This window comes from Ambystoma mexicanum, chromosome 2q (assembly GCF_040938575.1).
Source record: "Ambystoma mexicanum isolate Mex_15411 chromosome 2q, UKY_AmexF1_1, whole genome shotgun sequence".
Taxonomy (NCBI): domain Eukaryota; kingdom Metazoa; phylum Chordata; class Amphibia; order Caudata; family Ambystomatidae; genus Ambystoma; species Ambystoma mexicanum.
The window spans coordinates 1267651720-1267667813 of NC_090924.1; the positions used below are offsets into that span (position 1 = coordinate 1267651720).

Genomic DNA, 16094 nt, shown 5'->3' on the forward strand with positions numbered 1-16094 from the left:
TCAAAATTCTTCATGGAATAACAACCAAGGTCAAGCCTCACAAATCTACCAGAGAGGCCAGCGCAGATCCTGCTCCTGGGGAATATCCTCAGCATCTAGAGGTGGAGGAACACCTCCCAAACAATGATAGCCCGCTACAGGTCCCCTCCCATGCCTCCCCAGTAGGGGGACATATTTCACTCTTCACCCACACATGGGAGGGAATAACCACGGACAGTGGGTGCTATCGACAGTAGCGGGAGGTTATTGTATTGAGCTCATCCAAAGACCATCAAACCATCCCCTGCGCCAGAGAAAAACAAAAAAGGAAGAACAGCTCATCCTTCTCGAAGAGGTCAACGCGCTGCTTCTCAAGGACGCCATAGAGATTGTACCGTCCAATGAGGTAAACAAAGGTATTTATTCAACCTACTTCCTTGTGCCAAAAAAAAATCTATCTATGCACCCAGCGTTCGACTTGCACCCTGAAAACACTTATGTAAAGCCCCAAAAATTCCACATGACAATGCTACAAGATGTAATCCCCCTGCTAAAGCGGGGAGATTACATGGCAACACTGGATATGAAAGATGCCCATTTTCATATTTCAATTATCCCAGTGCACAGAAAACACTTGTTTGAAGATAGCAAACCAGCACTACCAATTCAAGGTGCTACCCTTTGGAATAGTGTCTGCTCCAAGGGTATTCACCAAGGTACTGCCATTGGTGGCAGTGCATCTGCGCAGGGAGGCAATCCCAGTGTACCCCTACCTGGACAACTGGCTGATCACAGGGGAATCCCACCATCTTTGCAAACTAAACACGCAAAGAACCATAAACCTTCTCTTCCAATTGGGTTTCTCAATAAACGAGAAATGTCAAGTCTTGTACCAAACACAACAAAACAGTCCCTATGAGCTGTCTTGGACAAAAAAAGCAGGCTTGGCCTTTCCATCCATGGAAAGAGTTCAAAACATGCTTCGGCAAATACCTCAGTCTCAAGCCAGTCGCCAGATAAGCATACGCAAAGCAATGCGTTTACTAGGCATGATGGCGTCGTACATAAACCTGGTACCACACGCACGTCTGCGCCCCATGCTGGAGTGGTTGGCAAAACATTTGTCTCGGGCAAGAGGCCAGTGGGACGATCTAGTGGTTGTTTCGCCAACACGAGTTCCAAACCTACGCTGGTGGACAAAGGAAAACCTGTTAAAGGGAAAACCCTTCCACGATCCGGAAGCGCAAGTGATTGTTACAACAGACTCATCACTCTCCGGGTGGGGGTGCTCATTACCTTCACCACACAGCACATGGTCTGTGGACTCGCATCACAGCACAGAACCACATAAACTTACTCAAACTACTAGCAGTATTCAAAGCGCTTCAAGCTTTTGAAGCACAGCTGACAAACCAGTTGGTTCAAATACTAACAGACAGCACCACTCCAATGTTCTATGTGAACAAACAGGGGGGCACACACACTCTCCAAGTCTGTCTAAACTGGCACCGAAAATATGGAGATGAGCACTCAGACAGAGGATGTCCCTATCCTCCCAACACGTTCCAGGGGTACTCAACACTCTAGTCAACTCTGAGCAGAGATCCCTACCAGAGGAACACGCCTGGTAATTAGACTCAAGTGTCGTAGACCACATCTTCTCTCATTAGGGCTACCCCACGCTAGACTTGTTTGCTACAGGAGAAAACAAGCAATGCCCAGACTTCACGTCCAGGTTCCACCAACCAGACTCCAAGGGGCATGCCCTATGGATGAACTGGTCAGGGAAATGTGCTTACGCTTTTCCTCCACAACGCCCTTAATGAGCAGGGTAGTGAACAAGATTCACAGAGAACAGATGACGCTCATCCTAGCTGCTGCCATGTGGCAAGACTGCCATGGTATCCACATCTGCGCAAACTGGCGAAGTGCGATCCCATGAAACTCCTGTGTCAGACGAACGCATTGAACCAACACAGGGGAATAACAGTACACTCTCAACCACACTCCATGAACCTGGCAGCTTGGATCCTGAGGTCATAGAGTTCGGTCACCTTAATTAGCCACAGCGGTGTATGGATATCCTCAAGCAGGCTCGTAAACCAAACACCAGACACTGTTATTTTCGACAAGTGGAGAAAATGTTTATCTGGTGCCAGTCTAGACATATAAACCCCATAGAATGTACTCCATCCCACATTCTAAATTATATTCTCCACCTGTTAGACTCTGAGGTATTATTCAACTCCATAAAGGTCCACCTGGCGGCTCTATCAGTATACACCACCTCTCCAAATAAGGTATAGCTATTGAAAATTCCAGTCGTTAAGGCATTAATGGAGGGGATGAAGAGACTCCACCCCCCCCATTTCTAATCCACCGCCAGGCTATGATCTCAATGTTTTACTCGCTAAACTCATTTGAGCCTATGCATAAGTCAAGTCTGACATACAAAACTGCCTTCTTAATGGCTATTACTTCCATAAGAAAAGTTAGTGAATTTCAAGCATTGTCAGTGCAGGACCCTTTCTTTATTTTCCATAAAGACAAATTGGTTTTACGTACACATCCTAGATTATCTGCTAAATTAATTTTCAAATTCCACGTTAACCAATCCATTGAGCTACCAGCCTTCTTTCAAAATCCAACTAGCTCAGTTGACGTAAAACCCCACACACTGGATGTGAGCAGAGCGGTCCTTTGCTACATAAACAAGACCAGACCGCTAAGGAAAACAGACCAGCTGTTTGTCTCCGTAGCACCAGGCAGAGAGGGAGACCGCATTTCCAAGAATGCCATCTCCAGATCGATAGTCAGATGCACACAACTATGCTATTCATTTCAAACAAAATACTGCCTTCACTTCCAAGAGCTCACTCCACAAGGAGCACAGGAGCTACTTTGGCTTTTATCGCAAATTTGCCCTTAGACAGCATTTGCAAAGCAGCGACATGGAGCTCAGGACACACTCTCACTCGGCACTACTGCATTGACACCCATTCCAAAGCAGATACACAGGTGGGACAAGCAGTTCTAAAACCTCTGTTTGCCACACGTCCTTCTCACAACCCACCACCTTCTCCTAACACTGCTTGCTGATCTATGCATAGGATGTGATCTAAGCAGATTCCACAAGCCTCAGAAGGGATACATTACTCACCGTAATCGTATTTCTGATGCTTGTATCTGCTTAGATTCACATGCGCCAACCCTTCCTCCCCTGTGAGAAGGTGCATAAATGTTTTATGAGATTTTCTGATATTTATCTGCTTGGATACACCTGTACTCGCATCACACTTCATGCTACTTCATGTCAGAAACAAAACAATCTGAGGGACCTTGACGCGTGAAGGGCCATGGGTACAGTGGACATCCCACTAGGGATAGTATTATTGGCACGCCCTGTCAACGCCTCTTTTTGAGTATCGAAAACAACTGTAATACTCTGCAGCTTCCACTAGATGTCGGCCTATGCATAGATGTTGAATCTAAGCAGATATAAGCATCAGAAATATGATTACTGTGAGTAATGTATCATTTTTAAATTTTGCTACGACACTGTTGTCATTTTGATGTAAAGGTTTCTTGCAGACATTCAGACGTCGAAAAGCATCGTAAACCTGGCCCTGAACAGCAAGTAAGACTGAGATAATGGGAGTGGGCACCGATCCCTCAGGGCCCTTCCCCACTCCCCACTGCCTTTTCCCTAGCTGGACACAGGGCACCCCACTAACTCAAGTGATCGATGTTAGGATGCTAAATCTATAGAAAACTCTCCTTCAACACTCGCGCCTCCAAGGTTGAGTAGCAGTGTTCAGAAATATTACCCCACTTCTGACCACATATAAACATACTAATCAGATCAGATAAATGCCATTATTCTTCAAAGACTAGCAAAAATAAAAAGTATCATAGCAAGATAGCCCTTTAACTTTCTACATCCATATCAGATGTTTTTAGATCACGCTGTTGGCTGCCTGTGTGACACAGTGAATCTTTTTCACAAAGCTGCTGGAACTCTGGGTTAAACTATGTTAAGAATTGGTCCAATCTGACACAATGTACTGAATTGTTCTCCTTCCCAGGTGATAAAAGCCAGATGAGGTGGACACACAATTAAATTATGGTGCATGGGTAATTGGATCATCTCCCCATACGGAATCTGCCTAATTCGAGATCACAAAGCCTTAAGGAACTAAAAACTTCCCATTTCTGCCAGACAAAATCCTATCTCATACGTCGCTTTAATAATTGAATAAGCATTGTAGGAGTGCCCTCTGAAGGTCCTGCGAAAGGGCATGGTTTAGACTGTTATATAATACAAACTTAAATAAAAGTAAGTCCTATGTTGGGTATGGCTGAAAAATGAGTCCAACTAGGCTGTTTGGATAGAAATTGGCATCAGTGTTGTTTATCCTATAAAAGTTAACACGCTATACATGAACAAGAATCGGAAGGAAGAATTAAGCCAAACATTTCAAGAACAGAAAATGTGTGATACTTGGATAGTGGAAGAAATAAGTCATACTTTTCGCTTTATTTTGTTTCTAGGGAGCATTTCCATATATCCTGAATTACTTCATTTATGTCGCATGGGCACTGATGTTTTCTCTTCTGGCTGTGTCCCTTGTACGGGGATTTGCTCCTTATGCTTGTGGGTCTGGAATTCCAGAGGTAAGTTTAATTTAAAACTTTTTGAAATCATTTTTCACATTAAACGCTTTTCTAACTAGATCACTTCAACAGGTGCATTTGTACTGAATGTATTGTCCAAGATGAGTAACAACCCAGTGTTGTATCGTTTTGTAAACCTCAAGCACACAGCCACCTGTAGCTACCTGGTTGTTGTATTGATCTATGGCCCAATCCTCTACAGAATGTTTTGGGCTGTTCATCTAGTGTATATATTCTGTGTCTTTTGAATAACTTGGTGTTTTTCTTTCTTGCAGATCAAAACCATCTTGAGTGGTTTCATTATTCGAGGCTATTTAGGGAAGTGGACATTAATAATCAAGACCATAACCCTGGTGCTTGCTGTTTCATCGGGCCTCAGCTTGGGCAAAGAGGGCCCTCTAGTGCATGTTGCCTGCTGCTGTGGAAACATTCTGTGTCACCTTTTCACCAAGTACCGGAAGAATGAAGCAAAGCGCAGAGAGGTAAATTTAAAGTCTGTAGCGACTTAATTGCTCAATAGCACAGTATATTAATGGTAGTGCTTGTTGCACACAATCGCAGGAAACGCTTATGTTCCAAACCAGTAGAGTAGTGTATTTAATTAAGGACCCATTTGTGATGAATCCGATGTTTTCCCGGCAATGACCTTCTCCCATGTGACCAGGTAACGGCAGCCACTGCCGGATCCTGACCTTGGGGGCGGCTGTATGAGGGAGGATCACATGAGGGGGACAGCCTCCGAGATGGGAGTGGTGATATCCGAGGATGAGACATGGTATCCCTCTTTCCCCATTGCAGGATGAATTTCCCATTTGTAACACTCTAAATGGCCTACTGTGATTCTTCCCCCTTCTCCCTTAAAGGAGACTGTTTTATCTTTATCATCCCCTGACTTTCCCTCAAAACCTTTTAGAAACATTCCTCCAATGTTTTCGTGCAAGCCAACTAAAAGTGACTGCTGTTCCCAGAAACACCTAAACATTCTGACGAAGAAGAGCAGTGGAGGAATGCAGAGCAGGAGAAGCCCGGAGCACAGGCAATGCTCTAATTGTTGGGAGTACGCACCTGTGCCCGGGATATTTAAACCAGGACTGACAGAAACCAATGGAGACTGCTGCCGGGAGTGGGCTGCTCCCCTGTAACTGGGTTGAGAGGGAGACGGTGGAGCCAACCGACTCAAGTGCTGAGAAAAGGAAAAGCTGTGCGAAGAGGACTAGAGGTGGCATGAATGCCAGAAGCCAGTATAGGGGCATCTGGGCATTCGCTGGTAGAAGGAAGCAGCTAGACACTCACAAGGACCCGTATTAAACAGAGAAGCTAAGCTGGAACCGCAGGAAGTAGTGGCGTGGGACGCCACGCTTCTCCAGCATGGGGTCTGGCATGGATTCACATGCTCATTAATATTCCCTGTCGTCAGGCTGGGAATCCTTGGTAAAGAAAGAAATCCTCTTAGTTTCATTTCTGAAATGTCTTTCTACTAATAACCAATCACTGAGCTCTGGGTCATACTGCCCCCAGCCAATGACTGCCCTATACTTGAGCCCCTCCTCTGGCAGCCCTCTTCAGATTTTTACCGCACGTTCAAGTGTTGGGAGTCCTTGTGCTTAGCTCTCGAGCTTTTACTGCATTTTGCGCTTTTTGTTATGTTAATTATCATTTATGTAGCACATTATATATCATTGGTATGACCTCATAGCACTGGTAGGTTGAACACCCTCTGGAACCGTAGTTCAGGTCAGTAGAGAGAGTGTCGTAGGGTGCGTGTGTGCAGCTGGTGTGTTACGTTCACCTGGCTCCCACAGAGGCGTCAATCGGAACTGGACAGCTGCGGTCTCCACCAATGTGACGCCTAGGGCCGAGATGACGGACTGGACTGGCACACCTAGCTTCGTTTGCTTGGCCCGTAGGAATATTCTTCTGCAAATGGAGAAAGAGAATTAACCACCCGTGGAGTTGAGCGTAAATCCCCCCACCCCCGCTGTTCTCCCCACAGATCACCTTTGATGTCCCCGATTATAGTCTCACCTGATGGTTTGAAAAGATGAGCTCTCCATCCTGCATTGAGCGCAGGGGCGCGTTGATAACCAGTTGCTTCACTGGCTCGAAGGAATTGGTGAGTTCCAGAACAATATTGACTCCGAGATTCCCGGCAAGACGCCGTAAGTATAAAGTTTGTAAGAGTTCAAATACCTGACTTTCACTCTTGTCCGATTCCTTGCAGGTTGCAGCTTGACCCTAATGAAGAGTTCCTCGTGGCAACCGGTAGTATTCTGGTAAGGATTTGTATTTTCCAACACAGTTCGATAAAATAATGTCAATATGTAACCTGTTGCTTTCTCCCTTATTCAGGTGCTGAGAGAAAGTATGAAGTCTCGGGGAATAATACCTCCGGCGGTAAAATCAGGTAAGTCTGTTGTGGTGAGGAGGGTTCCCCTTGTAAGTCCTTGTTTCACCTTATTGTTCTTTTGTTTCCACTTAGGGGCCGGGGTTCGGCGAAGATGCAGTGGAAGCTGCGCCGACCCGTGAAGAGGAATAGTACCCCCGGTGATAAAATCAGGTAAGTCTATGGGGGAGGGGAGGGTAACTAATATTCCTCTGTGTATTCCCTTGCTTGGCTCACCTTGCTGTTCTTGTCTTCTCCTTAGGTGCCGGAGTGCGGCGGGAACAAGCCGGAGGATGCGGTGGAATGTGAAGATGCTGCAAAGGCCGGTGAGTTCAGCGCGGCGCTGCAGCAGGCGAGGCGGCGTGCATAAATAGCTTCTTTCTTCCAACCCGAAGGCGCGATGGATCGGGAATTCAGGTAAGGATCAAAGGTATTGCTCTTGTTCTAACCTTTTCTCCTTCTTTTCCCTTTTTCTAGGAGCTCCAAACTCGAGGCGGGCGTGGCAGAAGGCTGGATGCAGACTTGCAGGCACGGTGAGCGTTACGCTGCTGGATGTAGAATAACGCTAAGCGTGTGCTGCTCTTCGGGCGTGGTTTAAATAGCCCCCAAAGTAGTCCCAGGTAAGTATTCCTCCCCAGCCCCGCCTGAGTAAAAAAATAGTCCCTTAGTAAAGTAGTCCCTTCCAAGCCTCTTTTGGCTTGGAGCTCTTGCAGCATGGTCTGCATCAGGTAAGTTTTAATCTATGAGCCTGGCGCCATAGGCGCCAGGACTGGACCCAAATAGCCCCTAGCAGGGGTTGTTGGGCTTGCTTGGGAAAACTTGATGCCTGCTTCCGGGGTTGCTGGACTTGGTCTGGGTCCCCGGGGGGTAGGCATCATGACAGTGTGGTTGTTGGATGATCACTGCTTCATAGCGATAGATGTGATGCTGAGGAAATCATTTGGATGTGTTCAGTCTGCGTTAGGCCTGAGGAACACCTAAGCTAGCCGGAATGTGCTTCAGCTAGCTGTGTTTTATTAGGGTGAAGAGGTGTTTGTGGGGTTGTGTTCGCATGTGGGCAGCTTGGCCGAATTATCAGGGGTATAGCTGTGTTCTAGTTGAATGATGGTGTATAGAAGAGAATAAGCATAGTGGTGTGATATGGTGGTTATCAGTAAAAGCGCCTGAGACCAGGCACGTGAGCAGGACAGTGGGGACGTACATATCGACATACAAATATATAGCATTAGGATGGATACATATATGTGGGATACAGATAAATATGGGGATACAGGTACAATGCATATAGAGAATACAGATATTTGCTTACTTCATGGTAAACAGGCGTTGCCTTTGGAAGAGTTTACTCTATTTATTCAGTCAATCCAGCCTCGCGCTCCATCGATCTACCTTCCATTTAACAGTTACCCGTTTTTCGGATTCTTCAGCGCCCCTCAAGGGCAAATTTCATCGTCTTTTTCATGGAGGATTCCAGAACTTTCTTCAAGGCCTATGCCGCGTGGACATGTCGGAGGAGAAGGATTCAACTCCCCTTTTCAAGATCTTTTCCGTCTGCGGCTTGCAGAATGTATTCTCGGACGACAAGCATTCCAAGTGCCTCTACTGCCTGTACCCAGACCCAACGCATGTGGAGGAGGACTGTGCGTTTTGTCAGGGGAGATGGTGCCCCGCACGCTGAAGGATCGTCACATACAGCTGCACGAGTGGCTACAGGTCATGGCCCCTTCTCTGGGTGGCTCCCAGCAGCATGCCTCTCCCAGTTCCAAGATGGCTGAGAGTGCTTCTAAAACCTTTGAGGGCACCCCTCCCGCGGGGTCCAACAGAAGGCTAAGCACCGCAAGGCCACTGTTACCGGGAGCGCCATTGCGACGGGCTCCTCAGCGGCCAGGGCGCGTTCGTCTCCAGCCTCCGTCACCAGTCATTGCTCAGGATCTTCGGCCAAGGGGAAGTTAGCCCATCCAGGCAAACTAGAGGAGAGGCCCAAGTCCCTCCTACCAGAGATGTCCAAGGGGGAGCAGGGCTCGGACCCTCCCCCTAAGGAGAAGGCCAAGCAGGACAAGGCTCCGGCCCTAACCGTGAAGGCCCAGGGGCACCCAGTGAAGGCCCAGCCTTCCAGCGAGGGGGTGGCGGCATCTCTGGCGAAGGCCGCCGAGACGGTCCCCTAAAGCCAGGGTGTCCCTTCCTCCCAGGAGGGAGGCTGGTTTCCGGCCCATAGAGAAGACCCCGGAGAAGAGGATTCCCGTATTCTCCCCGAGACCTTCACCGCTGGAAACAAAGATGGGGGTGGCCCTCCAGGGTACGGCTATCTCCTCTGAGGAGGAGCTCACCGGTCTGCAAACCATCCAGGAGGAGGGAAACGTAGGTAGCAGGCCCTACAACGAGCTCGCCGACGAAGGAGAAGATGAAGGTGACGACTGCGAGGACACTGCTGAGGAAGAGCAGTAAGGAGACAATGGCCTGGGCTCCCAGCTGATGCCCCGGCGTCCTATTCAGCCTGCACCTCAGCTGCCACCCCCACCTCAGGTACCCCATAGAAACCTCCTGGTGGACATCCTTTTGGCACTGTATAAGCTGGTATCAGAGATACAGACGAGAATGCCTATTGCGCCGGCGGACCTGCCCACATTGCCAGCAAGGGCCGACTCCCCCCTGAACGCCCCCCCCCGCCCTGCCCACAGGGGAACCCACGGCCAAGAAGAGGGTACACCTTCCACCTCCTTGCCACCCTTTGCCCCTGTCGCCCCCTTCTACCCACCCCAAGGGATGAGACGGATCCAGACAAGGAGGGCTTCTTATATCAGCGCAGAGGGGCAAAGAGGAAGACCATCCTCTCGGTTCCACTCCTGGATGACATTTGGGACGAGGGTTTGTCTCTCGTGAAGAACCCTTCCACAGCCCCGGCGAAGAGGGATCGCCTCGAGAAGAAGTACAGGGTGCCGGAGTCAGCGCCTTCCCTGGATTCTGTAGTGTCCACGGCAGCCAGGAAGAAGTCCTCGGGTGGTTCTACTTCCGCGGCTGCCACCCCACCGGAAAGCGAGGGCAAGAAGTTAGATGCCATGGGATGACGGGTCATCTATTCTGCAGCGACTACCATCAAGGCCACCAACGGTCTTGCCATCGTGGCTCGTTATGACCGGGAGTTGTGGTTCAAGATCGCTCCCATCCTGGACTTCCTGACGACAAGAGGTCGGAAGTGTTGTAGATTCTCCAGGAAGGCGAGGTGGCGTCGGACCATGCCATCACGGTGGCCACAGACCTCGCCGACTTGAGGTTACGCCAGATGGGCAACAGCGTTTGCCTTCCTCGTCGTGGCTGGCTCAAGGCCACAAACTTTTGGCAAAACATTGTCGAAGGTCCTGGACATGCCCTTCGACAGGGACAATTTGTCGGGCAGGCTGTGGATGAGTCTCCCCAAGCCATAAATACAGACACAGACAGTGTGTGCTTTCGGCACTCTTCAGCAACAGAAGCCCGCCTTTCAGACCTCAGGCAGCAAATCTCAAGGATCCTCTAAGGGGTTCGGCGGGAGTTCCTCTTCGTACCGCCAACAGTCCTGCTATTCGGCCCAGGAGACCAACAGACCATTTGCTCTACTCCCCACCCATGCCACACTTACTTTTTTGGTTGTTGCTGGTTGACGGCTGGTTGCTGGCTTCACTGGCTTCCCCTGCGGACACCTGCTGACACTTTATGGAGCCGCCTCAGTAGGAGCCGCCCTGGCAAGGTGCGTTAGCCGCGCTTGAGCAACCAATCATGGGGCAGAAGGTAGGACAAAGGGAGAACAAGGAAGTTGGAGCGGGCTGGGGAGGGAGTGTGGAGGGAGCGCGGTGGTGCTGGGGAGGCCAGTTATTTTATATTTAATGTAAATTGTGAAGGTACTACAAACCATAGGTGCTGAAGGGCTCATCTGAAAACCATATATTGAAAACCATAGAAAGAGATTTTTGATTTGGTTCGATCACTGAGAAGGGAATATATTTTCTGGTTGAGTATTTTATGCAAGCATTTAATCAGAAGAGGTGCTTGCTTCTTGACATAAGACCCATTTGGTTTAACAGCCTTACATAGCTCAAATGCCTCCACCCCTAATCACATTTAAGATGTTACACAGGATCCCCTCTCTGACCCCAGTAAACTGTCATCTGCCTGTGTTACCAAGTGTTTGTCGTACTGTCAGGTGTCTTGAGCCACGTTTGAATCATTATGCTACAACATTTGGTGCCGTAGGCTTAGAAAATCCAAGATGGCCGAAAAGCCCACATTTGCGCCAGAATCCAGGAAAACCGCGCAGTTTTTGCGCACACCAAAATGGTTGCCTGACCTGCCACCCACTAGTGCTGGCGTGAGGGCCAGAAGCGCCATGAGTGAAACGTGGTGCCAAAGGAAAAACAGCAGTGCCTGTTAGCTCAAAAAGCGCTTTGAAATCACCTTTGTTTGTCTGAATGAAAGCTCAAAATGCCTATTTCAAACATCGCAAGATATTCAAAAATCTTACTGAACACCAGTCTTGTGTGCATACTAAATCTGGAAAGATGAAGAGCCTAAAATAATGTTCATAACAAAACTGGCTGAGCTGTGGATGTCAGCAACTTAAGTGAAATTGGACTTAAAGCCACTAAAATCGAAATGTTTAAAATAAATGAGTGGTTTACTTTGGAGTGTCACATAGGTTGCAACTGTTTAAATGTCATAGTTTTGAACTACGAATCAGCGTTCTAGCTGCATGTGTCAAAATTGTAAGTTTGATTTGAATGAAGAGAAATGGGAACAAAAGTGACATTTGGCTGAAGCCTGGCTTAAAGAAATTGAATTCTGCCTGGCAACTACCCCTGAAAGGAGTTGAAACTTGCCCAGCAACTGCATTCACAGGCCTGGCCTGTCTTCTCCTATCCCCACCAAAAGGAGATGACACCTCTCTGATTGAATTAGGGGAGGGGTACCTGAGACTGCAGGAAACAGAACAATGAACTTTCCTTGGCTCAGGCAAATGCTAAATCGGGGTCGTAAATGGCTTCCTCCCTGAAGGAAATGGGAGGGGCACTGCCTCTGTGAGCCAGCCGAGCTTGGAGGTGGGGACAGACAGAAATTCCCCCATATGCTTTGGAACCTAAACCACACCCCTCTGGCCAGAGCATAATTGTAAAAAGATGGATAATTCATAGTACATAATTGTCAAAATTATATCAATAATATCATCATTCCTGTGATTTTTCTGTGCACATTTTAAGAGGTGTTAGGACTCTGTGGTATGTTCTGGGGGGTAGTAGCGGAAAATAGGGTATTACTCCAAATGTATGTATGTTAAAAAAATATTTCTTGCGCACATTTGTGTACATTTTGGAAAAGTTTAGAGGTTGTGTTCTGGATGAAAAGGGCAGAATTCTGTCAGAAGTGAACACAACATCTTACAAAGACAGGGATCGGAGGGTTTGGCGCTACAGAAAATACGTTAACTGGACATATAATATTAGAAAAATTGTACATAAATAAATATGCATTTAAGTCAAAAATAGATTTGTGGGCAAAGTGATAAGGGGAGTGTTCTCTCTGTATGCCATAAAAAGGATGCAGGATGACTCACAACTCTGTTCCCCAGTCAGGCGACAAAGAATTTTCTAACCTATCGGGATCCTCAGAGGGTTTGGCATAGAAAGTCAGCCTTCCCACACACTTTCAAAAGACATAAAAAGACCCACTGAAACCCAGGTAGGGACTGCTCTTTCCACTTTCTTGCGAAACACTTTGCCGGACGACTTCAAATCTAGACCAGAACTTAGAAAACCAGACTCCAGAACCAGAACTTAGAATCCAGACTTCAGAACTTGTAGCAGAGAGGCCTAGTCCACACGCTGAATCCTTCAGAGGCCTCAGTATCCAGCAATCTAACCAAACTATTCAACAGCCGGGTGAGCTGTTTGATTCTGGCTAGAACCCTGTGCCAGAACCCAGAAAGCAAAGCTGTATCCAGACCGCCGTGCAGTGCCAATAGAAGACCAGACCCAGACCAGACGGCTGTGCAGTGCCAGAACTTTTGCCAGAACCAGAGATCCAGACCAGCAGAGCAGAGAGAACCGCAGCTAAACCTGTTGACCAGATCTGTGACGAGGCCCATTCCTTCCAAAATTAGGAGTGAGTATCCAGCTGTGCAAACCAATCTCTTAGTTTAAAATAATCTAATTCAAACCATTTCCACCTATTTAGAACTGCATAGAAATCGTGTGTCCATTCTGTGATTCAAACCTGTGAAAGTGTCATTTGTCATTTGAATCTTTATTTCTGAGAATCTACCTCCACGAAATTGTCTATCTTTTGAACCGCTAGGAACGAGATTTAACTTTCATTTTAAAGCTAAGATCCCCAGCATTCCAACAAGCCCTAAACCAACTTTCTACCCCTTATAGTTCTTCCGTAATCGCGCTTTACGCACTAGGAAAAAGTGCCGCGAATTTAAATCCAGCGCAATCTCACCACACGTTAAAAATAGCTGTCTTTTGCTCGCATTGCTGAAATTCGTTTTCAACCTGATAATCCCTCATGAATCATTGCTATTGTTGACCTGAACTAATTCAAAGTAGCTGTCACCTACCCTGAATCTCCTATAGGGAATTAAAATCATTTTTAGCATATTTTCACTTCATTACAAATCACATCGAAAGTATTCCTGAATGTTTTAAAAGCATACCGGTTGCTCTAAGCTTGCTAGGGGAGGGGGGGACTAGAATTTGTATTGCATTTGATAGTATTCCTGAAAATTCTGTGCTCTCCTTCCATCTCCTTATATTGCATAGGGGGGAGTGAATTGTCAAAAGAAAACGTGATCATATTATCTCTTGTGGAAATCATCTGTTATTTCTGTGCTGCATTTTTTTCCATCATTGCATTTCCTTGAACCCATAAAAGCATTCTCAGCTACTTTATCCTCTCTATACCAACTCATAAGTAATTTAAAAAAGTGTGCTAGTGTAATATTATCCATTGTTGATCACTGTCATATTGATAAGTGTGCTATCAAATATGAATTTATATATAAAAGTGTGATATATATATATATATATATGTATATATATATATATATGTGTGTGTATTGTTTAATTTGTAAAATAAATCTTTTAATTTGCAAAACAAACCTACTTCTTGGCTCAGTGAGGTCAGGGGGATTCAAAGAGAGGGGCGTTATACAAGGGTTTATCATCCAGATTTATGAACTAGTCATAAAAATATATAAATAAGGGCTTTCATTGGGCATCCCAGACTAGGCACTGACTTAGTTGGAGTACTGAATTGAAGTCACTTAACAGTACACCTCTTAGATCTCTGAAACATAATTTACACCCTCATCTGACTGCACAGATGTAACCCGGCAGTGTTCTTTGTGTTTGCCTGATTCCCCAAAAACTGGTCTCTGGTCCTCTAAAATGCTGCTGCACAAACATCCATTAAGAGGGTTCAGTTGGGAGAATGCCCCCCAGCTGAAAAATGTGGTTATTTTGACTTGCTCATTACACAGAGTGACTCCTGTGCTTTTTCCTTCACCAGTCAGGGTTCATAAATTACAGCAGTTTTAACCATTGTTCTCTTCTATGAACTAGCTCTGCTCCTGAGCACCGCATTTGCACTATTTGACTCTGCAGTGTTGCTGTAAGCCCACTCTAATCCCAAGAAGGACATAGGTCATTTCCGGCAGAGAGATTCGGGCAGCAAATATATTAGGGATTTGGCTAGCAAGAAAGCAGGGTTAGAAAGAGGGTGCAGTTGCTGGAGGAAGATGATCCTGAACTGCTATAGGAAAAGGGCGATGTAACTGCATCCTATGTTTTTGCGTTGCTATTGAACAGTGCTCTGCTTGTACTTTCCCCATGTAGCTAGTCAGTCTCTTTGTTGATCTCTTCGCCCAACTGCTTCACCCACACAATGCTGTCTAAATGTGTATTTATAATGTCCAGAAATGTGTTTTCCAGTCTGACACATTATCATGTCAACTATTTCATGATATTGCATACTATGTGTAGCTCTTTGATTCCCAATGCGTGCCTAAGCGGTCACCCAGCAGATGACACCGGACTACGTGCCGTTTTTATTTGATTCCGCTAAAATAATGTTTGCCCATCAATGCCCATCAATGTTTGTCCCATTTTTATACCTTTTCTGGATGCTTGGGGCCTCAATTTCCACTGATAGAACAAACTGGAACTTTGCCACGATCTCAAACAGCAACGGGGTAGATTGCCTTTTGTGATTTTAAGCAATATTTTATTTTAGTACATCTCTCTGCCTCCCTCTCTTGTTCTCTCTCTCATACACTTTCTTTCAATATAATTCTTGCCTCTCATAACTATCTTGTCTTACCTCCGCACTTACTGCATGCCCCTGATGTCTAGCTTTAAGAGTGCAAGTCCTGCTGTGGTCCAATTTGTTTGTCTTCCACTTGATATCCTCTTGCTGTTTCTTGTAGTTGCGCCTCCTGTCAGTCAGTCCTTGCTTTTCATCAAGTTTTTGTAACCATTTCCCCTGGAATCCAACCCACCGTAAGATGTGCCTTTGTGTGAGATATGTTCTTCAATGCCTTCTATCGAAAAGTTAAAATAGGCCTGCGACTGGGAACAGGGCCAATTCTCTGTTTCGTGTCATGATTTGGAGACTCTTTTTCATCGATCTAAAAACACCTGTCTACTGTCATACTCTGGTCCCTAAACATTTCTACCTCTGGCATAGTTTTAAGAACATGATTTTGTATATATAGTGTGGCGAATCAGAAGAAAGACTCAGACTGAGGTGTCAGGTTTTGGCTGTTTTATTTAAATAACACGAAAATGCAGATCGAATCCTACTGCTCTGAGGGAAGTTCCCTGTCTAACAAACGAAAAAGTAAGGCTGCTTGTCGAAGTCCATAAGAAATAGTCCTTTGTCTAAATCCTGTAAGCTAACTAGGCCCTACCACGTAGGAAAAAAATAACAAAGAAAGGTGGCCGGAGCAATAACCTCTGTCCTTGACTTTGGTCTGTCCCAATCAGTGTGATCCCTTCTCCAAGCGATTTTTAGAAGTTTGTCAATGTCTCTC

The 16094-nt window shown here is 46.4% G+C and overlaps 1 protein-coding gene across 4 annotated transcripts in view; it reads left to right on the forward strand.

The window, feature by feature from the left end:
- Positions 1-16094, forward strand: part of CLCN5 (chloride voltage-gated channel 5) — a 1154200-nt gene that overhangs the window by 861536 nt on the left and 276570 nt on the right. For all 4 annotated transcript variants that reach the window (XM_069648662.1, XM_069648664.1, XM_069648663.1 and 1 more), the window contains 2 exons: positions 4531-4653; positions 4929-5135. In XM_069648662.1, coding sequence (XP_069504763.1) covers positions 4531-4653; positions 4929-5135 — 330 coding nt within the window. The remainder of the gene's footprint in view (positions 1-4530; positions 4654-4928; positions 5136-16094) is intronic.